At 36.6% G+C, this 26025-nt stretch overlaps 1 protein-coding gene across 1 annotated transcript; it reads left to right on the top strand.

The window, feature by feature from the left end:
* The first annotated feature begins 408 nt into the window (after positions 1-408).
* Positions 409-25993, top strand: LOC100892360 (cysteine-rich protein 2). The gene is made up of 4 exons (XM_003723352.3): positions 409-639; positions 18116-18216; positions 20622-20676; positions 23216-25993. Exons 1-4 carry the CDS (start codon positions 600-602, stop codon positions 23272-23274), a joined length of 255 nt encoding a protein of 84 aa, XP_003723400.1. The 5' UTR covers positions 409-599; the 3' UTR covers positions 23275-25993.
* The last annotated feature ends 32 nt before the right edge of the window (positions 25994-26025 follow it).

Here is a 26025-nt window from a genome sequence, read left to right as displayed (position 1 = left end):
ACTTAATTAGCCGAGTTGGAACCTCGAGTTGTGCGAGCTGGCGCAATCTTATGGCAAGCCGTTTTTATTATTAATTGATATCAATAAATCAATCCTTGTTATCAAGAAAGAATTTTATGTTGTAAAGCAATGGTAATTCTTAAAATCAAGAACTCGATTTCACGAATTCGATTTCGTGATATCAAGATATCGTGATATCGTGATATCAAGAATTGAATTCTATCTTGAAGAAATATGTTTTAATGATAAAACGGCTTGCCATACGATCGCGCCAGCTCGCCACAACTCGAGGCTCCAACTCGGCTAAGTGGGAGCCCTGCTTTAGCATCGCTGGATTAAATTAAAGTAACGTAAGTAATTAACACTTTAAAACAAAAATTGTAAACATGATTATTCGGGATGTGATTCAGGTTTTTTCTTTTGGCGTGTGCACATGAAGTGATTTGCACACGCTACTAAATGTTTTGTTCACGACGTAGCATTGCAGTATTACAGTGCATGCATTTGGTCCATTACTCTGTAGCAGAAGACGAAATCAGCATATCACTCACCCACCGTCTCTGATTTTGTATTTCGAGGTTTTTAGAACACCAATCATCATGCCTAACTGTCCAAAGTGTAATAAAGCTGTCTATTTTGGTAAGTCGTCTTGTATAATTGGATCTAGATTTGAATTGTATGTGAAATATATAACCGTATGTTGAAGAGTATTAACGCCGCACCCAACCCGCGGCCACCTGTCGGCCTAATGCTAGTTGGAGTCCGTGGCCGTGCTGGATTAGATGCCGGGCCATCTCCAGCATGCACGAGTGCAGGGGCCCGTTCCTACAAACCGTCATAAGTCTAACTTCTTGACTAAATCAGCGTTAGTGAACAACTTGTCCGCTACGTGTTTCACCAAGCCCTCTTTGCCAAGATCAACGACAACATCCTGACTAAGGAGTTATGACACCTCTGACACCGTCGTATCTCTGTCATAACTATTTAGTCGATGGGCAGCGCCATCACATGTCATTTATTGGGTAGACTATGGCTGGCAAAAAAGGACAATAAATCCTCCAACTATGATTTTTCTACACATTCACTTAAACAGTGAATTATCATTTTTTGTATTTGATAATCTCATGAAAATATGCCATGTTTGTATTTAAGGATTTTTCCACTTAAATAAACTGATTATACGTCTTTATTTCCACATTGTAAACTCGTCGAAGGGATATGTATTTTGCCACGGCAGGCAAGCCATAGTTTGAAGTGTATTCTTTAGTTTTCAGACCCATATTAATTTCGAGATGAATTCTATTTTCAATTATGTAAAGTGAATGGTTTAAACATAAGTTTTAACCTTTGAAATATTGAAGTTTTGTGATTTTTATATTGTGCTGACGCCAAAAACATTGAACACAAATTTCATTACATCGTATTTTTTCAAAGAATAATATAAGGGTGTATTTTTATAAACTATCAAATGAAAATATTCGGGGGGTGCCCATCTCAACAACAAAACTGATTCACTGGTCATGTAATGAAAAACTCACGATTATATTTTACAAGTACTTCAATTGTTTAATCTACACAAATTTGGAAGTATATTGGATCTCTTATTTCTTGGTATCATTTTCAATCTTTTTTTATTACTAATTCATTTAAATAATTGCATTTTCCCTAATATTAATTTTGTAATAATCTGGTGGTATTGCGACTAAGGCTAATTCTCGGCTCCTCTTCTCGCCGATAATATCGATCTCACGAGATACTAGCTAGTAAGCTCTTCGTGAAACGGTTTAGGAAGATCAGAGACATCTCCGTAGTTGGCGGATAAAGTTATGACTGTCTTGTCGTTGGTTTCTAGGAACGAGCCCCAGATACACGAGCTGAGCTCGACGGTCCGCGGCTGTTGCATGTATAAATGCAAGCAGTTGGTAGAGAGGTTCATATTTTAGAGTGAAACTTTCTCATGGACACTTTGGCAGTGCAATTGTTGCTTATCTCTAGGTCTACTTCTATTCTAGATCTAATACGTACTTACCACAATACATTACGATGATGCAGCTTTGCTTATATGGATTATCACTGGTGGATGGAGGGGGGGGGGGGGGGAGCAAGTGATGTGCCCGAATAGAGATGACTACTGCCTCTCTTATGTTGTGGGAGGGGGGGGGGGGGGAGGGGGTTAAAGGAAAAAAAAGGAGTGTGTGACCTTTTTCATGGCACAATTGTAATTTTTTAATACTCTTTCATTTTTACAAATTTTAGGACCTGCAGCTAACCTTGCCTTGTATACTACAGTGACTTAATTGCTGTGCTAACATTTTTAAGTGCAAGATTACAACATGATGGCAGTAAATAGAATATTCAGTTTATTGCACCGAAGTATGTAGGGCCTACGTGCAGGTATAAGCTAATACTTATATAAAGAGGGGCACTTTTGAGGAGGAGGGGGGGGGGGGGGGCAAGTAGGCATATTAACTGTATTAAGGGGCATTTTTTGCCAAACCTTTTGTTGATCATCATTGATACCTCTTGTGGGGCAGTAAATATTGGGGGGCACATGATAGGAAGCACCCCCTTTCTGGAATAATGTTACAAGAAGATTAAAGTCGTTTTTACGTCTGCATATACTTTTTGAATTATAATGAGTTCATTGAATAAAGTGTAGGGTGGCCTACACCATACGGCTAAGGCATGGCGAAGGCACGGCGGGTCTCTAACTTGCAGAGCATAACAAACTCACACATCTGCACTCCATGCTTGTATGTGGGGAACTGCCTGGGATAATGCATGCTTTGCAACCCGAGGGTTTATTTGCATATATCTACATGGAATTACATGTACATTCTATATCAACTGTCACTAATACATATGCAAATATCAGAGCTGGTAAATAAAAGGAGGTACGTGAATATTCATAGATTTCCGTGCGTATCAATGAGCTGCTATGAATATTCAACAAAGCTTAACCAATCATACTGTGAAGAACAATAAACCAAAGAATGAACATAAAAGGATAAACTTGAAAGGAGTAATAAAAGAGACTAAAGTTGGGGAGAGTAAACATAGCACGAGAGCATGTAGAGGGAATGGTGACGGTGATTGAATATGATGGAATGAGCAAAATAGAGTTTGATAATAGAAGAATGCACATAGACATATGGCAAGATAGGATGCTTTCATACATATTCTACAGTACAAGGTCCTGTTCAAAATATAGCTCTACAATAGCCAATAGGCATTGGCGTACATCAAGGAAACTTGTACACAAGGTTGGGACAAGCACTTGTGTTTAGCCCCTTCTCCATTACATAAAGTAGGTATTTTTACTTGGTTAAACAAAAAAAATCATACCGGTATTCATATAGTTAGTGGGGAAAAATTACATGCCGATCAGAATGTCGGAAAAACATATGGAGTTTGGGGGGGGGGGGGGGGGGGTGCGAGGTTATCCTGTGTTGACCCTGTTGGATATACTATTGGTAGATAATGGAGTTAATGTAAATAATATGTTGATGCAAAAGAAGTGCATGTATGGGTCTTTTTTAAAACTTTATACTACAAACCTGAATAAACCTTGATGAAATCTTGACACAAATACCGACATTCAAATAGACTGACATCATAAAGTTATATGAGAACAATCTCTGTTTGGTCTGACTCCACCCTCTACATGTTTTTCTTATTTTTTTCACCAGTGTCTGTTATTTTATTTTGATATTATCTTTCCCTTGATTTTAATTAGTTCAAAGACTACTTACCAGTATTTGTATTAGTTGTATACAATAGTCCATTAGGAGATAATATGGGGGGGGGGGGGGGGGGGTAATCACAGTTCTAATATAGGAGAAAGAAGAGAAGATTGAAAATGATAATTGATCTCTTTAAGCGCGTCTTCATCATCTCGAGATTGCCAAATAGCCCGCTATTTCTGATTTGGGAAATTTGGGAAATAATCCTGAAGATACAAATTGTGTCTTCATCAGCTCGAGATTCGACCTCAAAACTTGAAACTCGACCTTGAGAAATTAGCTCGAGATATTTCGCATGGTGTGAGTCTTCGGTCTAGTGAAGACGCACCGGACAAATAGCTGGATGTTTTGCCAAATAGTGGGATGTTTTGCAAACTATCCCAAGATATCTTGGGATGACGATCCCGACCAAATATCCCGCTAATTGCAACTTCGGGCTGATGAAGACGCAAATTAGCTGGATAGTTTGGGATCGGGATAGTTGAAAAAGTGGGATATTTGGCAATCTCGAGCTAGTGAAAACAGGCCTACTGTCTGGAGGGCATGCCACAGTGGTGACCTCGTGAGGTCATGAGAACTATTCAGTCACCATAATCTCTCCAGACTCTTTCAAAGTCCGGGCCGGCCGCACCCTACTGGTAGTGAATGATGTATTCTACATGTACCCACCCACTCAAGGTTATTCCCAACATTTATTCTGACAACTTATTCAAAGATAATTGTGTTTTTTATTTCAACTTGGTGTAATAAGAAAGGGAATCTATGTACAGTATGATTCATACTTGATTGTTCATGTGCATTCATCTTGTCTTTTTTTTTCTTCTTTTTATTTTTCTCTGGAGTTGAACAATAATTGTCCATAATCCATATATACAATGTATTCTTTTTCGGGTTGATGTTATAATGTGTAAAAAAAAAAATCATTCAAGTCCTTTGTTAAGTGTAGTTTGACTTTTCAAGACTCGTAATTTTGCAGAAATCAATGCAGTTCTTTCCCCCTTTTTTCTCTCTGTTATCATGCTCTTTGAAAGGAAATGAACACTGGGGTGAGAAGAGCACATTTTTTTGCCAGGGGCCTGTTGCCCCCCCAATCAAATACCAAATTGGAGAGAGCAAAGAAAGAAATTGAGACTGAAAAAAGATAAAAACCTAAGCATAAAACTCCAGTGGCAAACAAATATAAACGAGGACATAGAATGGAAAATAGCCAGCAGAATTACAGAGATGTACAGTAGTAACATGAGGAGATAATCTCATGTGGCTCATCAAATATATGCTGTCGGGAAGGCACCACCAGAGGTAGAACCCCCCCCCCCCCCTCCCCAGCTGAAGAGAGACGGACCATTAATTCTGCCATTTCATTCATTACCAGCCCACAACAGAATGAACCAAAGGCTCTACGGTCTAAAATAACCCCATATGCTCCCCCTACCCGCCGCGATCACACAGCTGCCCCGTGTGACTCTTGATGAAACGAATACGCAGATCCAGAAAACGCCAGACAACAATGAAAACAAACCAGTCAAAAGGAAAGAAACATGAATTAACTAATTTCACTAAACAACAAACATAATAAAGGAAGAGATACACAAGGCGTTACTTAGGAACCATTGAAATGATCGTCGCAAATAAAACATTGATCAGAAAAACGTATTACTCGTCAGAAACTCTCAAAAAAGCACATAGACCCTGTTAAGTTCTCAAAACAAGTGCATCTACACTGTACAAAAGATTGTTAAGTACCATATACTATTGATGAAGTACAAAAGTGGTCACAATCTGGAGAATACCAACGCTTTGAAAATACTGATGTGTCATAATACATTGAAATGAATTGAATTGATTTGGTTTATTGCAATAAAAGAACATGCAGCTGGAAAGCTGAAATTGCTCAATTTACAAAGTCAATGTACAACACAATAAACAATCAAAATATGAATGGCTAAAACATACAACTATAAATCATGCATCATGAACTTATATTAAACTGTCAAATATTTTATAAAAATCTAAAAATTTTAAAAACTTCTGCGTCATCAAGAGTTAGAGGGAAAGGAGAGGGAGACAGAACTAGAAAGAGGAAAAGAAGGGAGAAGAAGAAAGAAATAAAAGTTGATAAGAGAATATATGAAAGATTGGAGGAGAGGGGAAGAGAAGGACAGAGTAGAACATGAAAAGTAGACACAGAGAGGAGATTGAAGACCATTAATATTTACGTGGGACAGTACTTATTAAGGTTTGTTTTCATTCTAAACAGGAAAAAATGAGGTGGCAAACGGTGTCATGCCACATAGGGTGGTACATTGTACATTGTGCCAAGAGAATGATATAAATGATTGGCAACATTGCATATCACTTAAAGGCATTGTTTAACAATGTTAAATCTGAGATACATGGCCCTACGTGTTATCAGTTTCTGTGTTATGGTGTAATAATTGAAGCCTTCAACAAATTGGGCTTCAAAATGATCAAGAAGTGCCTCAAAAAAGTAAAAATCTTTGAGTGACCGGTTTTACCATACCCGTTTTCCCCAATAGACTGTAGTGTTATGAAAACCGTTAGGAAAACGGATTTCCAATCATAAATATCTTGATAGTCAGACAGGCGATCGGCTTGTAAAAGTCATGGGGTTCCTGACTGACCTAAAGGTTTATAATTATCATTGCAGCATGAGCTAAATCCAGGATTTTGTTTCAGAATCTGGTACAAAGCTACCGGATCCCTTTAAAGGATGCTAAAATTTTGGTGTCACCCTGAACACCAAGGGATGATAATGCAATGTGCAGTGACCGTGTTAGTGTTGTTAACACAATAGTGAGGAACGAGTTCAGGCATAGTAACCGAGTGAAGCTTGTACATTACCAAACCCTGATGCGGAAAGATACCATAAGCAAAGATCTATACATATTGATAGGTATCACCTTAACAAAAAGGGTATTTGAAAATAACTACACAGAAATAAAAATAGATGTATGAATAGAAACTACTACCCACAATGGCAGTACTTACCAAAATTGATTATTGAGTTGCATTTAAAACAATCAAACTACATGCTTTTAGATAGTTATACTACGTATTACTTAGAATTGAAATTTGATATGATTTTCATACCAGGAACTTTCCTCAACAGAGATAATTGTGAAACTCAATAATCTCAAAATGGTGTTCATGAAAAAAAAAATTCTGAAGAGGAGTTTAGGTTTACATACATTACTAGAACATAAATGGTATCAAAAGTAGACACGATGGGATACGATCCATTTCAAAACTTGAGACCCCATAATTAAAAACTTTGCAGATAATCATGGCATTGTTTGTATTTCAGAAATAAAGACTGGTCCAGGAGAGATGGATATATGCAACTTGATGGGTTTACAATAAATGCAACTTAAATAAAAATAAATAAAAAAGCAGCGCATGACTCTGGCGGTCTCACAATCTATACACATGTATAAGGAATGAAATCAATTTGAGTGTTAAATTTTTACCAATCACAAGTAACATGTATACAGTGCACTAATTTTTTTGGGCAGGACAGTGTCAAAAATTGTGCGCCTTCTACACAGGTACAAGAAATTATCATGCTTCGGATACCGTGCTGTGAACAAGGCTTTACACGGCACGGCATGCAAAATCGTGTTGGGTATCTACGCGAGAATTTAGGGCCCAATAGAGTGGTGAAGTGTGACGTCATCAAAATTATATATTTAGAATTTCTCATTTTTTTCTTCATTTTCCCAAAGAGCATCAAAAACAATGTCCAAATGTCGGAAACCAATTGAATATGTCGAGTATTGGCTGAGATATGACCATCTGAATAAAAAGATTGACTATGGGAATTCAGTGTTACGTATATGCTCTGGCTCCTAACCATAAGGAGCCAGTGCCATGATCATATCTCAGCCAATTCTAAAAAAATTATAAAAATAGATTTTTATGACGTCACAGCTTCGGTACTCTATAGGCATCTGCAGCCATGCTACTCTCCTTGCCCATTTGGCACTAATTTACATTTAGCATGCCAGGGTCGATACCCATTGCATTTGCATATCCGTCTTTTGTCCATTTTCAAAATTTTCAAATTTTCATTTTCAAAATGGTGTTTGAATGCTCTCTATTTAATACATGTAGATGGAGGAAAGGTTTTCAACGTGCTTGAATAGAAATGTTGTGTAATAGTAGAAACCAAATGGCATTCAAATCATGGTTGTAACTCTTCTATAAATGAACAGCAACAGATTTGAGAGATAGAGAGAGAGAGATATATATAAGTAGAGAGAGAGAGAGAGAGAAGGAGAAGGAGAAGGAGGGGAGGCGAAAGATGTTAAGATGTACTAATGGAAATCTAGGAAGGATCTTTTCTTGCACTCTTATACAAAGCCCAAACAATTTCTGTAAAAATCAAATTTCTTATGAATCATAAAGCGACTCGTAATGAGGGTATCAGGTTAGGTCAAGAAAGGAATGTTATTTCAAAGTCTAGACCCTGAGGCTAAAAAAAAAACGCTGTCTGAAATAATTTTTCATGCATTCACTATTATAGTAAATATCTGACCCGACCTGTCAAAATGATGTCAGTATTTGTCACCCGAATCTGAAGGCAAGAAGGGTGTTTAATTTACAGGCATATTATTTTAGGTACCACACCCCTCATACCCCTTTAGCTCATACATGTAGTTGAGGTATTATTACTTTACCTTATCTCTCTGTGTGTGTGTCTCTCTCTCTGTCTATCTCTCTCCCTCCCTCCCTCTCTCCCTCCCTCCCTCCTTCTCTCTCTCCCTCCCTCCCTCCCTCTCTCCCTCTCTCTCCCTTTAATTGCATTTAAAAAATATGTTCATTGTGGAGCAAGGTAAAACTCAAGCTGATTCAAATAAACATCAATGTACATGTTACATGTACATGTTTTACTGGTATTATGCTTTATGCCCATATTTTGTAACACATTTTGATGAACTTTTGATAATGAAAGTATTTTAAAAATCAATAATTGATCAGTAATTTACCATACACTTTTGACAAAGTATTTCATTTTCAATCATGTTACATTTGAAATATTTCCATTTGTAAAATACAAGGGTCTTAGAATGGGTTATAATCCTAATCAGAGTGTGACGCAGTGTGCCAATGACTGGAATGTAAAGTTATTATTATAATGGAACCGATTAAAATGAATTGTGCTTCAAGGGTTAGATTATTCTGTCAAAATGGGATGAATAAAAATGTCATGCTCCTGTTCACACATAGATGATGTATCTCACATAATATTTTGTGATTTGCAGAGATATTCATTATCTAATGTCTGCTCTTTGAAATACCCAGATTGGCAACGAGGAGGAGGAGGAGGAGGAGGAGGAGGAGGAGGGGGAGGGGGAGGAGGAGGAGGAGGAGGAGGAGGAGGAGGAGGAGGAGGAGGAGGAGGAGGAGGAGGAGGAGGAGGAGGAGGAGGAGGAGGAGGGGGAGAGAAGGGGGGGGGGGGTAGTGGTGAAAGTAGTAGGAGGAGGAGGAGTAGTAGAACTAGTAGTAGTCCTCTTTCAGCTCATGTTGAATATAAATATTTTGAATTTGTTAGGAATGTGAGTTACTTTTACAAAGTCTTTTTAATTTAAAAAGATTTTTTTTGTTTGGGGAGGGGGGGGGGGGGTTGTTGGGCAGGTCACCCTGGGTCTTGCCCTCTCCCCCCTCCCCCTTCACCCATGATTACCACTGGCTTGAAGATATCTGTTTTGTCCTATATAATGTCCATATTTTTTATATTGTGCCCCAGATCTGCAAATATTAACTCGCGATAAGATTCCGATGATCAACACTATATCATGTGCTGAGAGCCAGAAGGGCGGGAAACTTATAATTTAAATAGAATGTAAGGTACCTCCTGCTCTCGTTTAATGCTATTTGATTTGTACATTGCTCAGGCATGTGGGCGTAGGGAGTGGGCATATAAATCAATATTTGTCAGAAGACTGAAAATCTGATTTGATTAAACAGAGTCATCCACTAGTAGAACCTACTGATTCCCAGTGAACAGATTTGTGTACATATATTTCAGGAATGGGGGCACTACTGCTGATGATAATCCCATTACTACGCACTACTGCTACTACTACCTACTACTAGTACCTACTACTACTACTACTACTACTACTACTACTACTGGGCAATTCCACGGTAACGGAAGGACACTCAGACAAGATTTTTGAACTTCAGGTTCATACTAAAAGAAATGTTTTATTAGTATGTATTAAACTATGGGGAACAAAATGTGTTTCAGTCAAGTGGAAAGCTTCATTAACTTCACAAAGTTTGGATAAACACTAATTAACTGGAAAAACCATGTCCATTTTTATGTCCTTCCGTTACCGAGATAATTAATATGCACATTCTTAAACTACTTAACTATAATGACAATTTTTTGGGGGAGAATTAAAGGCACTTATATAGGTATTATATCTGTACTGTTTCACATCTTATACTAATAAAACAGTTCTTTTAGTATGAACCTGAAGTTCAAAAATCTTGTCTGAGTGTCCTTCCGTTACCGTGGAATTGCCCTACTACTACTACTTCTACTACTACCTAGTACCTACATGTACTACTACTACTACTACTACTACTATACTACTACTACCACTACTACCACCACTACTACCACCACCATCACCACCACTGCTACTACATGATACTGCTACTACTCCTATGACTACGTACTACTACTACTTCTTCCTACTGCTACTACTACTACTTTTACTACTACTACTACTTCTACTTTTACTACTACATGTACTACTTCTATTACTTCGTCTTCTCCTACCACTATTATTTCTAGTATAAAATATAGTATCATTAGATCATTATTATTACTAACACCTTTATTTATATTTTCACTCTCAATATTTCAGCCGTTAATCACTCATCATGAATATTATGGTATTTGATTAAACCACATTTATAAAGTGAAACTCGGATAGCTAAATGTACATACGTACATACATGTAGGCCTACAACAAATTATCATTATCAACAGTTATTTGGTTTGATAACTACATGCACCCTTTCCTTATGATTAGAGAATCTAGTAGGCATATTGTAGAAAATATGTGGATATTATCTTACATTTGACAAAATGTCCTAACCCTGCACAATATTTTCAGTGATATACTATACACCTTGGCATATTATCTCTTATCACAAACATCTTACCCTTGCATGGCAAATATTGGTTGGAAAGAGGAATGCATGATGAAGGGCACATTAGAAATAGATTACCGGTAGAATATAGGTTAATTAGATGACCTTAGAATACAGCTGAGACTCCTGCAAAATTAAATTCTCCCTGTGAAGTGTTATTTCTAATCAATATTAGATCCAATACTCGGGCTGTTATGCATAACTAATGCCTATTGTCATTTCCCAATAGAAAACAAAATAGAAAGAGGAAGAGAAAGGAAAAAAGTGTGAAAGAAATTGTTAGAAACTAAGAATGATGCAATATTAAACGCAAACTGAATTAAAAGCGGAATGTCCATTAAAGGTAAAGACCAGTTTTGGAAACGCCCCCCCTTTCAAAAAATGAAATGGAAGCTCTTATTACCAATCATGTGAAGGAATATGTTTTGAATAATACGTGATGATACAAATTTTGCTGAGAAACCGCCTACTAATTGATATATTTGGTAAATTATTATATCTATTTGGGCCTGATAGATATAACGCATGTGCACGCGTGACGCGTAGTCTTTCTGTGTACAGTGCTTGTAACTTTACTAAGACTGGGCCAAATTTCCTATCATTTTGATGACTCCAGAACCTTGCAGTACACACCAATACGTATATGCTAGATGGTCAACCTTTTCTGATCAATTCCACAACGTTTCTTTCACAATTCAATTGCATGACCAGAACTGGTCTTTACATGTATATCTTTAAAGGGGACCCTTCACCCTGATAGTTTGTTTTAACAGAAGCAGAAAAATCTTCCTCCACAAAAAGGTGAAACAAAACTAAAAAACTAAGGCACTTTTGGTTGCCTGGCCAATGGCCTATATATAGTGGACAATTGGCCTATCTGTTTTCCTTTAGTAGTCAATATTTAATCTTCTCAGACTATGCTATAGGTCAACCTGACAGGTAGTTCAATATTAAATGATAGTGTGGACATAGTAACAGGGTCTTCAGATATCACCTAGGTGCAAAAGGGGAAGTGATCACATCAGAATTAAAGTACGTTTTAAATCAAGGAGTGCTAATTTACTTTGACTTGTGTCTGACTTGGGGATAAAAACGAGTTACTAGTAATGTGAAGGGACTTTGATTTTGAGGAAGAGAAGGAGAAAGATATACAGGTGACCTGCCATTTGATCCAGGTTTCCCCTCATCGTTTTTCACTTGCAAAAATTGTATTTTTTGGCAATCCTTCATATTTGTATGATATGTACCAGAAAATTAGACTATTTCCTAATAGAAAAAATGGAAAATAGACCAAAAACATATTCATAACCAGATAATTTGGAACGAAAAACAGATGAAAATATATTTAGAGTTGAAAGTAGTTTTAAAAAAATAGTTTTTTTAATATTTTGTATCCACTATTTTCTTGTACAGTGCTGGGTCGCAGTCCAGGGTAGAAGTTACATACCATTTATTTGGTTGTTGTTAGAAAATGACCACAGAGTATAATCAATAGGGAAGGGTTAAGTTCAGGGAAGGGATGGATGAAGGAGGGGATCGTTTGGACTCCCGCTTGACAGACAAATACTTGGGGATGTTTCACAAAGATCTTAAGTTGAACTTAACTCAAATTGGACTTGAAAATTATGGAAAGCCATTAGCACCCTTGATAATATTTTGCAAAAGTTATTTCAAAAGGCATAAAATGTTGATTCAAATCATTCATATTTTTTATTATCATGGGAGATTTCATGTTCTTGATGTGGAATTTATGAAAAGTCTATAATACTTGAATTTTTGCTTTTGAATATACATAAGGCTACAAATGGCTCTCCATAATATTTAAGTCCAACTTAGAGTTAAGTTTGACTTAGAATCTTTGTGAAACACCCCCTTGGTAACCCATACAACATTGTAAAATATTGAAACATGAAAAGTCAGGATGCACCTATTTCAATGTTATACTCTCAAATCTGCCCCCCCCCCTCTCTCTCTCCTTCACTCCCTCTTTTGGTTATAAGTTTGTTTTAAATGACCATATACCTACAATAGGATGTGTTTAGATTAGTAGGTCAGGAAATATGTTAACAAACAGAATTATATGTGATTGTGAACAGACCCCTATCACTCCACATTTATAGACCATATACTTGTTTATTTCTCTGCTACCTATCACCAGGGACATGTCCCTGCTATCACTAAACCAACCAATTAAAACGAGAGGTAGGGCTTTAATTGCCTCATTAGGATGTGTGCCAGAAAAGGTGATAGATGCTAGATGGAGAGGCTTCTTTTGTGTATGGTGAAGATAGCGTCAGGTGCATGTACAGCACTTCAAGGTATCAGGAAATTTGAGTGGGAGGGAGAGAGAGAGAGACAGAGAGAGAGAGGGAAATGGAGAGAGAGAGAGAGAGGGAAATGTAATAGAGATATATATATATAGAGAGAGAGAGAGAGAGAGAGAGGGGGGGGGGGGGGGGAGAAGAGTGAAACAGAATAATTATGTAGGGAAAGATACACAAGCAGAAAGTTTTCTTTTAGGGGAGATGAAAAAGGAGAAATGAGAGACATTTAGAGAGAGAGATAGAAAGAGAGAGAGAGAGAGAGAGAAGGGGGGGGGGAGGGATCGATCAAGTCAGAGAGAGGATGGAAAAAGGGTGGGGTCTTATTCTTATCTTGTGGTTAAATGTACTAAACTGTTAGGATTTGGGGCATATTGTTGCATGTACACTTTCATAAATTTCCTCCCAGTCTAGATGGAAAATATACGCCTACTTTAATTGTTGTGTATTATTTTAATCATACCGTAACCCCTGTTTAAACCAATCTGTCATGATGATTTTCATAATACCCTTTAATAGTGATTGATCTACAATCATATGGGCATGGTCTATTAAATAGTCTCAACCTTTCAGTTGACCATCACTTCCGAAGGCCTTGCCAAACATTGACGTCAAACACTTAAATCCATTATGCTGTCACACCCTAACAATCGCATACCTTTCCTTCTTTCAAGCATGGACCTACATGGTTCAAGTGAGATTACTGTGCAAAGCCATCTGAATAGCTGGATTGTGATGAATACCATATTCAAGTGGTAATGTAAATATGCTTTTTGCATACAGAGGTGGGGCATAACATTTGTATTTGTCACATACCATTGATGTGATAGACCACATATAGTAAAAGGCCATTCAACTAGTGTCTCAATTTGGGGCTGCATGTATAGAAAAAACATCCATCCAAACACATCATGCAATACGAAAATGAAACTTGTTGGTTAATTTTGCATATTTCCATTTTCAAAAAATCTGCAGTTTTCACACTCTATAACACCAATGTTAAAGTTGAAGATCAGTTTTGGAAATGCCCCCCTCTCAAAAAATGAAATGGAAGCTCTTGTTACCAATCATGTGAAAGAATATGTTTTGACTAATACGTGATGATACAAATTTTGATGAGAAACCGCCTACAACTTGATATATTTGGTAAATTATTATATCTATTTTGACCTGATAGATATCCTGCACATATAGTGTAGTCCTATATACAGCTTTCTGTGTACAGTGCTTGTAACTTTACCAAGACTGGGCCAAATTTCCTATCATTTTGATGATTCCAGAACCTTGCAGTACACGCCAATACTTATATGCTAGATGATCAACCTTATCTGATCGATTCCACACCATTTCTTTCACAATGCAATCGCACGACCAGAACTGATCTTTACCCTTAACAATAAATCAGTTAGAGTTTTTGTAACATCAAAATAGTCAATAAATCACAAACACTCTGCAGTATGTCTCTCAAATTGAAAATTGTAGAGTTTTCTTCTAATGCATAAAGTGAAAAAATTTACCGTCAGAAAGTAAAGAAATCACATTTGTGCCCTAACCGCGAATCTAATGTATTTCCTTTTTACTTTCAAATATATATATATTTGTAAGTACTTCATGTCAGATTTACAAATGTATGAACTCTTCAAACAAGATAATATTTTATTATATATTTCACTATAATATTTCAATAATCCCCTTTGAAATAGATTGGAGCTAGACTTTGTATGATCGGAGGCCGCCATCGATTTCAAGCTTACCGCTCATGATGGCGGTCTCCTGTGTTTTCTGTAATTTATCTTTTTTCATTTTTTCAAATATTTGTGTTTGTATGCATCTTATTTAATGTACTTAAAAAATTATAATTATGTAAAGTGATGAAATAATTGTTACTTTATGTACATGATTATGTTATATTTTGAAAACGCAGAAATAAAAACAAACAAACAAACAAACTATATTGGATTCAGTGATGATCACTACTCTGTACGACCAGTTTTGCTTTGTCATAAACAGAATGTGTATGGCAGCATTACATACATGTATATATATTTGCAAAACTACTGGCACCAGATGTTGTGCTCTGAACACTGAGGCCTACAGCTGTTGTAGCAAATGTTCAGCTCATTTTGAGCAAACTAAGGGTGCGTTCAAGCAATTTTTTGAAGCTAGAATCACAAACATGAATCACAAATCAAAAACACCATTAAAAAACATGGTTACTGCTGCGGGAGAGCGTTCAAGCGATTTTTTTATTAACGCTGATTCTTGCTCATTTCAAGCCCAGCCACTGCTCATCTCATTGTTCAGTTTGACCCGGGAAGTATAGGTCAACTTCGCTGCATGCTTTCTGTCTGTGTTTCTGGGCGACTGTCGGTCAAACCATGGTCAAAACGGAACAGGCCATGATAATGACGTCATAGAGTCATGATTGAGATCTCTGTTCGTTTGAGCGAATTTTAGCGTGATACAAAACGCATCTTTTTCAGCGTTTCATTTTTGTTTTTTAAACACGTTTATTTTTACGGCCTCCAAAAAATTGCTTGAACGCAACCCTGTTTTAAACTAAACCTCTTTGAAAACCGTGATTCTAGAGTGAAAAAGTGTCTAGTGAACGCACTCTAAATATTTGAAATACCGAACCGTATCAAATGACTGCATCTATTGTTGTATCATTACTATATGTTATAAGTGGGTCGGATCGATAGTGAAAGAGTGTTTTAATGATCAGAACAATATGAAAGAGAATCTTGGCATACTTATAAACTATAATGCTCTAGATATTTCATTCACTACATTTTCTGTGGAGCTATAGAGCCAGAAGGGCATGTACTTCTATACTTTAAAATTAAAAATACACACAATCATTGAGAACAGATTGTGACACCCTTCCACCAAATGGCCTAGTTCTGATTGATTTCTAAGCAAAAAAGAATCTCACAGCGTAAATGAACATTTATGATTGCCTTGCAAAGGCTTTTATATTCAAAACTTTCTTATATATCTGTTTTTAGGTTTATTTTCTTTTCGGGAGAGGAAGGGGGTGAGGTCATACAGCCTGCAAGACCTTTCTTTGCTTGTTAGAGATAGGGTGCGTTTATCATCTTCTGCCACTCAGAAACATACTTACATATCGAACCCCACTATACGAACGTGATTTGCGGGATGTCGCGTTTATCAACTCGTCACGATTCAAAATAAAGGCCTTGTCTCTGCGCAACTGCTTTGCGCCATTTGACCCGGGAAGCAGAGAGTTGCTCGGAGGTCAACTAGGGCACTGCACATGGCGCGCACAATTTCTCTGAACCGGAAGTTAGCCTAAGAAGGTCCGATATGTATGTGCGTTTCAAAACAGCTTTGCGTCTATCGATCATCTCTCAGAAACGTGATTCTGGCTCATTCTCACATTCAAAACTCACTTTTTGGGGGCGTTTCAATATACACATTTGAAAACAGGTTTGCGTTTACCACCATCACCAATTTGCCTGAAACACATTTGAAAACTTTGATTCTAGGCTAGAAAAGGTATGATAAACACACCCATAGTCTGAGCATGGGTAGGCTACTAGCTTCTGAGAGGCTATGCTTGAAGGACAGCTGAGATGCTTGATTGATAATCCATAGAAATGAGATTACCAAAGCTCCTTGATTACAAATGACCCCCCCCCCCCCCAAAATATCATTTCATTTACATCTACAGAGCATACACAGTGGTTGTACATACATGTATGCACATGTAGGATAGCCGCTTTGAGCTGTCAGTGTCAGTAATGTATCGAGGGTGTGCTCAATATATGAAGTAAAAATTGTGACTTTGTCATTGTCGTTGTAATTAAATTGTCATTGTTATTGTTGTTGTTGTTATTATTAGCAATGTTTCTATTATTCATATTTTCAGTATGAATATGACAATGAGGAAAAAGAAGGAGATAAATTGTTATATAACTTGATAAAAGTGTGATTCTATCATAGCTTGAAGTCTACACATTTCCTGCTATCTCTTACATGTAGTAAAGTATAGCAGTCATTTTATAGGAAACATTTTACTTGAATTTTAACTGTTGCAGAATTCACTATTGAAGCAATAGCTTGAAGTAAACCAATTTAGTGTGGATTATTTCCAGTCAAGCATGACTCATATCAGTCAATAGGATTTTATTTCAGATCCAATTCAGTGTAGGTAAATTAGGACTCCGATCCTGTGTGGTTCCAGGATTATCCCGTTCCATGGTTTGGTACTTGAGTCAAAGCTAGGAGAAGAAAAAAAGGCCTGTTTTCATCAGCTCGAGTTGGCTAAATAACCTGCTATTTCAACTCTCCCAAATTACGATTGCAAATTAGTTAGTTAAGATGAGACATTACCCCTACAGTATAGGCGCGTCTTCATCATCTCGAGATTGCCAAATATTTCTGATTTGGGAAATAATCCTGAAGTAACAAATCGCGTCTTCATCAGCTCGAGATTCGACCTCGAAACTTGAAACTCGACCTTGAGAATTAGCTCGAGATATTTTGCTCAGCATTCGCGCATAGTGCGAGTCTTCTGTCTGGTGAAGACGCACCGGACAATCAGCTGGATATTTTGCAAACTATCCCAAGATATCTTGGGATGACAATCCTGACCAAATATCCCGCTAATTGCAACTTCGGGCTGATGAAGACACAAATTAGCTGGATAGTTTGCGATCGGGAAAGTTCAAATAGCGGGATATTTGGCACTCTCGAGCTAGTGAAGACAGGCCTTATGAGACATTTGTATCTAAAACAAAAGAGCTTTAGTATATTGAGACTCTTCCTGTTTGGACGGCTCTATTGTCACAGAGTAATAAACAGTTTCTCCTTTTTTTGTATCCTTTCTTTATCTTACAGTGGAGGAGGCAAAGGCTCTGGGCAAATCATGGCATAAGACCTGCCTTAAATGCGCCAACACGGCTTGCAACAAGACATTAACACCAGGAAACTTTTCAGATGTAAGTATACTAATAAGCTACCTGGGGAATGTTTCACAAAGACTAAAGCTACGGTCACAAAGGTTCGTACGAACAATAAGTTTGTACGAATCTCCCTGTTTTCCATGGTCTAAAAATCATTCGTACGGCATTCGTAGCAGTTCGTTATGGCATTTGTGACCAAGGCTTAAGATTGACTTTAAGTTGGGCTTAACTATGGCAGATCGTTCATGCCACTATTTTCTCTCATCATTTACTGGCATTGGTTTTTCAAGGGACGTACCAATCGTGGTCACAAATCCAGAATTTACATTATTTGATAGTTCATTATTGTAAGAATAAATATCATCTAAAGATCATAATTGAGAGACCACTGGTGAGAGCATTTAGTGGCATGAACGGCCTGCCATAGTTAAGTCCAACTTAAAGTCGATGTTATTCTTTGTGAAACACTCCCCTGATGTCTGATTGTGATGGCTTACTGTTGCTGTATAAAGATGTGGGTCAGTTACCCTTTACAGGACAACTGTCTCTGAAGGGTATATATACTTATCAAACAAATGTTGGGTGACAAAAGAGATACACTATCGAAGGACTATCTAACAAATATATATTATTGAGTATTGTGCTAAAGGACTCAAGCATCATGGGATAAATGACTCATCATCAAGGATTAGATTTGTTTTGAAAATCAACAGCTGTCATCACCTTTCAGCATTGTATACTGGTCAGCATTGTGCATTTTAGCCTTGAAATGCTTAAATTCAATCCAGTCTGCGTATGGCAGTGCTATGGAGCGATATGAGGAGGTGCAGTAAGGATTTGGTACTGTAAATGAATTGTGTTTAGGGTATAATTATAATATAATTTGGGTCATCGTATTAAAGTTGATTTTGAATTTTGGCGATCAAATTTGATTCAGACAGAATATGTCTATCTGACCCTAGGAATCGGGTTCATAGGAAATAATGGGGGTAAAAAAAGAAGTGCTCTGAGGTTGGTACTTTAGAATTCAGTATTACTAGCTTGCTTGTGAGCAGACTAGTAGGGGAGATAAATAATGTTCAATGATTGCGATTTCTTTTACCATCAAGATACAGAGATGCCAACCAGTATGATTAAATCATATTTAATACGATAAAAAGAGTGAAATAGGACAATACGATATCACCTCTTCAAATACGATTTTTCATAAAAAAAGCCCATTAAACCCATAAAAACCGCGGAATCGCATAGAAACATGTACAAGTATACCCCCGCAACCCCAACAAAAACTTTGCTTTACAATTCTCTCATTAAATTTGTATGATAGAGCAAATATTTTACTTGACCGCTCTTACCAGTATAACATTTTCCTGAAATTTTACTGGCCCAGTGTGATAGTGTCGAGTTTTCGTGAAAATCTGATTTTTCTCTCCAAAATCTGATTTTTCTCTCCAAAATCTGATTTTTCTCTCCAAAATCTGATTTTTAGGATATTTTTTGTGTCAAGAGGTTGGCATCGCTGAAGATATATATCGATGTTGGGAAAGTGATATTGAGTGAGATAAGTAGGTCAACAGGAAATAATTGAAAAGGGTTTGCCGTCCCACTTCAAAACTGCGGATGGGTGGACTTCCTGAGAGTCCAGCCCACAATCATCGAGAAAAGAAAATATTGAGATAGAATTGTTATTATGTACAGTCAATTCTTTGCTGATAAATTGTGATAGCCAATGAAAATACTGTGATTTAATAAAAGCTTCTCTAAGTCTAGATTAGATATATGTAGATGTTTGTTCTAGCATTGATATTGAAAGTTTCTCAGTCCTCATGGCTAAGAATTGCAGAATCAATAGGGATATTATGTTGCTGAATTGCACAAAATAATAAATACTAAATGCCTGTGCATTATGTCAGTGTTCTTTCGCTCTCTCTCTCTCTTCCTATCACTGTTCCTATCGAACAAGACGAACAAGACGGGGCCATGACCAACAATTCTATATCAACAAAGTCAGAATGGACGCATAGGCTTATTCATTCTTCCCAAGGACAGTTAAGGACTGGAACAGTCTTTCTCCCTCAATTGTAGCCCAACCTTCCTTAAATACTTTGAAATCTGCACTTAAAACCAACTTAAAACCAGCACCTTAAGTTGGTGGCCGCACATGACGACACACCTCCAGTTTAAACACCTTTACGGCGTCTTTTGGATGAATCCTACCAAGTACCAAGTATCTCTCTCTCTCTTTCTCTCTCTCCCTCTCTCTCCCCTCTCTCCCTCTGCCCCTGTTGTTTATCATTCTCCCCTCTTCTCTCTCTCTCTCTCTCTCTCTCTCTGTCTCTTATCTTTGATTATATCAAGAGTCATTAACAAGCATCTTTATTTGTATTTGAAAATGATTTTCTTGTTAACCTTCTCTCCCTGTCTCTGTATACCCCTTACAGAAAGAAGGCCAGCCTTATTGCAACCCATGCTACGGGAAGAACTTTGGTCAAGCAGGTATGTTTTAGTGCTAGAAATACAGACTTTATGGTTAATATATCTTTCGCTTCTTAATTGTCTACCGGTATCCTACCCTCTCAAACTAGTTCATGCCTCTCTTTCAGATTTGTTTTTCTTAAAAGTTTTTAAAATTTAAATTTAAAGTGAATTATTTCCTCTTCTCTGTCTGACTGTCTGTACATCTCTCTCTCTCTCTCTCTCTCTCTCTCTCTCACACACACACACACACACACACAGTCACATACGCAAGCGCACATTCACCTGTTTTCTCACCCCCCTCTATTTCCATCTCTCTGGTTCTCTCTCTGTCCCACTCTCTCACTTTACCTTCTTTGTGCAGGGTCTACTTCTTTTCTGTTTGTTTTTCTAACATTCGCACCCTTGTCTTTCATTTTGTCTCATGCTCTGTCCCAATGCTCCCCCTTTCACACCCCCTCTCCCTATCTTTCCCTTTATATGCTTCTATTCACATTTCCTAATATTTGTATCTCTTTCATTCTCTGTCTCTTTCTGTCTTTCTCTCCAGTATATCTCTTATATTTCCTTTTCTTCACTGTTATCTGCTTATCTGCCTTCCTCTATTAAGTCAATATCATTGTTATGTACTCTTTTCTACTGGCTGCAAATAAAGCCAATAATATTGGTTGTTGACTTATAGAAGGGCACTTGAACCACGCCCGAGCTATCAATTTACTTCCCAGACATCTTTAAAGCGCATACCAATCACCAATAAATAGTTATTATACAGCTTCAAGATTCAAGATTCAAATGAGGTTTTATTTATGACTTGTCAAAAAGTCCAAAGACTAAAAATGCAAGTTTACATCAAACATACAATCATATTAAAAAAGCATTAAAAAACATATATTTATATATATAAAGGAAACATAGCAAATGGGAGAAGAAGAAAAAAAAAAGAATAAATGTTTACATCAAAACATCAAAGCGGTATCAAAAAAAAAAAAATCAAAAAAAAAATAAAAATAAAAATAAAAAAAAATAATACTAATTACAGCTGGCATGTTTCAAGGGAAATTGCAGTAGACCTACAGCACTTAAGACAGACAAAAAAATATTTCCATTGAACTAACATGATGGTGACATTGCCTGTCAGTCTCATGTACCTTCTGACAACCGTTTTGAGGTCTCGTGGGTTATAGCCATAAATGTCTAAAATGAGAACCCCCCCCCCCCCCCCCCCCAAAAAAAAAAAAAAAAAAAAAAGGTTAAATCATGGTGAGTGTGAAGAAAATAAAGGAGAACATGAAAACCTGTGTGCTACATAATGTAAGTCAGACTTCAGTTCCACATGCATGAGTCAACTAGACTCGCAATTCACTTTTTTCATTTACAGTGCAATGAAACTCTTTCTTGCTACAGAAGCAGTATTTGAAGCTGATATTTTGAATATTCAGGCCTGATAGTTACCTGATTTTAATTTTTTTTCCAGATTTTTGTTTTTCTTCCCGATTTTTCCCTTATTTCCCAGATTTTACCCTATTTTTTCCAAATTTCTCACTCAAAAGGGGAGGGGGAATAATAGATGCCAGTTTTTTTTATTCAAGGAAAAGGTGGGTTTTTTTTTAGTGCTCACTATCACCCCTGATATTTTATATTTTCATGGAACCCAAAATATTTGTTGGTGTTTTACTTATAGTCCCCTTTAAAAATGACTTTACTGCAATGAGCAAAGGTCTCCTAGATGCATAGATTATTATTTTTTATTTGGATAAACTTCTGCACTTATTAAATCTGGTATGTTCAGCGTGGGCCAATCTCTTCATTGGCTGATCCAGGGGTAACGGGAATGCCCCCCCCCTCCATTCTGACTAACTTAAAATACACAGAAGATAAGATATATGCACAAATTTGTAAAAAAAGTGAGATTCCGACTTTCTTGTCAGCACTTTTTGACACACTTGTTCATTGGCAGAATAGTGGTAAAAGGGGAATGTGTCCCCCCTCCCTCCGTCAGAGAACCACTGAGAACAATGCATATATCACTTGAGATTTATTGAACATTAAGAAAATGTTGCATCTTTAGTCGTAAACTCTTGCTATAGTGTACACCCATGGCATCACAAACTGTTATTGTAATGTGCATGAAGCATTACCAAGTCTAGACGATTGATTGATTGTCGGTTTCTACAATTAAAAAAGAAAAATTCCCAATCGTAAAAAACACAATGCATATTGAGATTTTTAAAGGGTTTATATACATGTACGGGTAGGTTTTTATATTTTGCTCCACTGCAGTATGAAGAAAATGATTATGATTGACACAAGTTCAGGTAATGATAGAAATGAGTTCTCATGACGCAAACAAAATTGACACTCAATGTTTGAGAATACAAACAATATTGTCTGCTAACTGATTTTGTTTTTATTTAAATGGCAAAAGAACTGGCAAATGTGCAAATAAAAAAAAAGCCAATGTCTGGTGTACTGTTACAGTGAATGTGAATGTGGATTTATGTATTGAATATTCATAAGTCTTTCGCTGACCCCATTCCGTTTTTTTTCTCTCACCCTTTAGGCTTCAGAGCAGGATCTGGTGCAGGAGCAGCAAACTCTTACCAGTGGAATAAGAAGTAAAATTGTCCACTAAAGATTTCATCATCTCAACAAATCATCTGTAATTATAAGAAGAAAAAAATCCCTGCTATTATCAATACACACCAGAAGACAAACAGAAATGATTCAACGCCTATATTTCTAAGGCAGCAGAGAAGGTCAAATGATATAAAGTTTTATACCAAGATCTTACAGCTTCCAGTAAAGTGAAAATAATATATTTTAAAAATGTATTGCAATATGTTATATTGATTATAATGAATTCAATCTGAGTCATTTATCATTCCTTCTAAATTAAAATTTTTAAAAGAAAAATTGCCAGAATTAGAAAGAATTCTAATTGCTCTGTGCAGACTCGCTACCTATATATTAGCATTTCATAAGATTTTATTCCATACAGATATATGCATACATTTCTAGTACTGTAATACGATTTAACATTCTTTAATAGGATATCATTTACAATTTGCTAAAATATAATGAAATTATCAATGTAATTGTGAAGAAATTTTAAATCTATTTATTACTTTTCATATTACATGTGAGAACAAATGACCAAATATGTATTACCCCCAAATTATGAAATTACACTTGCTGCTTTATATTCCAAGGCATGTCATGTGACCAAATGAACAATAAGGTGGAAAGTTCTTACATTCCTACGGAACATATATGGAAGTCATTTTGAGGATGCAACTGAATAAGCTACACGTTTGTTTCACATACATCAGCAGTAGTTTTACAAAGCTTTTAAGTAATTTGGAGACAATGATGAAATGGTTTTATAAAAAAGTTTGATCAAAATAGTATCATGCTGACATTGCTTGTCTTTTAGATTCTTAGAGTAGATGGATCAACTAATAGTCTTGATTTATTTTTATATTTATTAATGCATGCAGAGCATGGTCATATACGCAGCTAGACAAAGATGTAGCAATAAGAAAAAGATAATTGTATATAAATGTCATGGTGTAATTTATGTGAATTAAGGGAAAGAGTCTGATCAAATGTTTTTTGTATTTTGAGCACAAGAAGGACCTTTATCATACACCTTTATACCGAGTTACGCCTTTTTGGCTTTCAGAAGCTGGTATCATGTGACACCAGGGGGGGTGTTTTTCACAAAGATCCTAAGTCAAACTTAACTCTAAATTGGACTTACAAATTATGGAGTGCCATTTGTAGCTTTAGGATAAAATACATTCAAAAGCAAAAACTCAAGTATTTTAGACTTTCATAAATTCTACATCAGGAACATGAATTTTCCTTGATATTATAAAATATGAATGAATTGAATCAACATTTTATGCCTTTTGAAATAACTTTTACAAAATGTTTTCAAAGATGCTGAAGGCTTTCCATAATTGTTAAGTCCAACTTAGAGATAAGTTCAGCTTAGGATCTTTGTGAAACAACCCCCAGCCCTGCATTATGCTGGCTGTACTTACTGTCTATGGCATTACAGTTACTGTAGCAATCATAAGACAAAATGTGCCTCAACTATTGGTCAAACAATTCGGAAGAGAACATTAAGACCTGCAGTGATATAATTAACTCCAGGAAGCTCCGACACCGCCTCCAGGAAGCTCCGACACTGCCGGTGTCGGAGCGCTTCCTGGAGTTATGATATAGTACGACAAGATTGCACTAGAATGAATTGCCAAGAAAAGAGATGTATTGATAAATGTTTTACCTCTGAGCCAGGAGAAGGTACCATGATAGAAAGACGATGGTGAATAGATTCACAAGCAATATGCAGAAAAACGTGTTGCAAAGTCAGGTATCTTTAGGGCAAGGCATAGAATGCCATGTTGAATTTAGTTCATTTGAAACAGGATGATGCATGCAGGCACAGATCGGCAATTCAAGTTTTCAATTAAGGAAATAGTATAGTTTTTCACTACCAATAATTTTATACTTTACGACTCATTATCATGAAAGATGTTTAGATTTCAGAGATTCTATTGTACCTTGTGGCTTTAATTCCTTCTCATAATATATGATAGTACTGTATTGTAAGGTGTTCATACATTATATACTGGTATACTACATGTACTGAGTGGTTCCAATATTTGTACACGTCTGTACTGAATACCGGTAAGACGACTATGCATCAACATCCTTCTAATAACTTGGTTTTTATTTACCAGACTTTCATGATCCACCCTGATCCTTCAAAGACAAAATTGAAATGAAAACCATTGAAAGCCATTAGTAGCAAAAATGCAGAGTGGTTATGAATACAACTCACTGTAAGACAATCACTGTACAATGAATTTCTACACAAGGGACTTCATTGTCATTATAATTATTTGTGTCCTTGTAATCATGGCACCAGTATGAAGTACATGCATGAAATGGTGTGTTCAAGGATTGCAAAGAAATATTGGTAAAATTAGAAACAGATTGAAAGCACTTTGACACAAGTGGTTTATATTATCAATTATCTATTATCAATTTGCTCTCAAGTGCATGTCTATTGATGTCTCATTTCCGATCTAATTTGAACTCTGACCATGTGATGTAGTAGTTCAACGCTAGCCAATAATTATGATCATGAGGTGTGAGGATTTGCCAACAGTGAAACAAAAAGAATGTTTTTGCCTTGTAATTGTCTGTTTTGATCAACACAAGAGGTTTTTCTATGTTCTTCGTTTGTATCAAGTACTGAAATTGTATGCTCGGTTGAAAGGAGAAAATGTATCCCAATGAATTATTATATCTACATGTAGATTAGCAAGATAGGTGTGACTTGTGTTTGATTTATTGTGT

The sequence above is a fragment of the Strongylocentrotus purpuratus genome, unplaced genomic scaffold, assembly GCF_000002235.5.
Source record: "Strongylocentrotus purpuratus isolate Spur 01 unplaced genomic scaffold, Spur_5.0 spur5_scaffold_10, whole genome shotgun sequence".
NCBI lineage: Eukaryota > Metazoa > Echinodermata > Echinoidea > Camarodonta > Strongylocentrotidae > Strongylocentrotus > Strongylocentrotus purpuratus.
Note: the sequence above shows the minus strand (reverse complement) of the source record. Positions and strands in the feature narration are given on the sequence as shown.

What these genes read in the sequence shown, in the direction of transcription:
- LOC100892360 (XM_003723352.3), top strand. Translation starts at nt 600, where the DNA reads ATGCCTAACTGTCCAAAGTGTAATAAAGCTGTCTATTTTG. An exon ending in CACCAGGAAACTTTTCAGAT is followed by an intron (nt 18,217 to 20,621) that starts GTAAGTATACTA and finishes TACCCCTTACAG; the next exon opens with AAAGAAGGCCAGCCTTATTG. An exon ending in GAAGAACTTTGGTCAAGCAG is followed by an intron (nt 20,677 to 23,215) that starts GTATGTTTTAGT and finishes CTCACCCTTTAG; the next exon opens with GCTTCAGAGCAGGATCTGGT.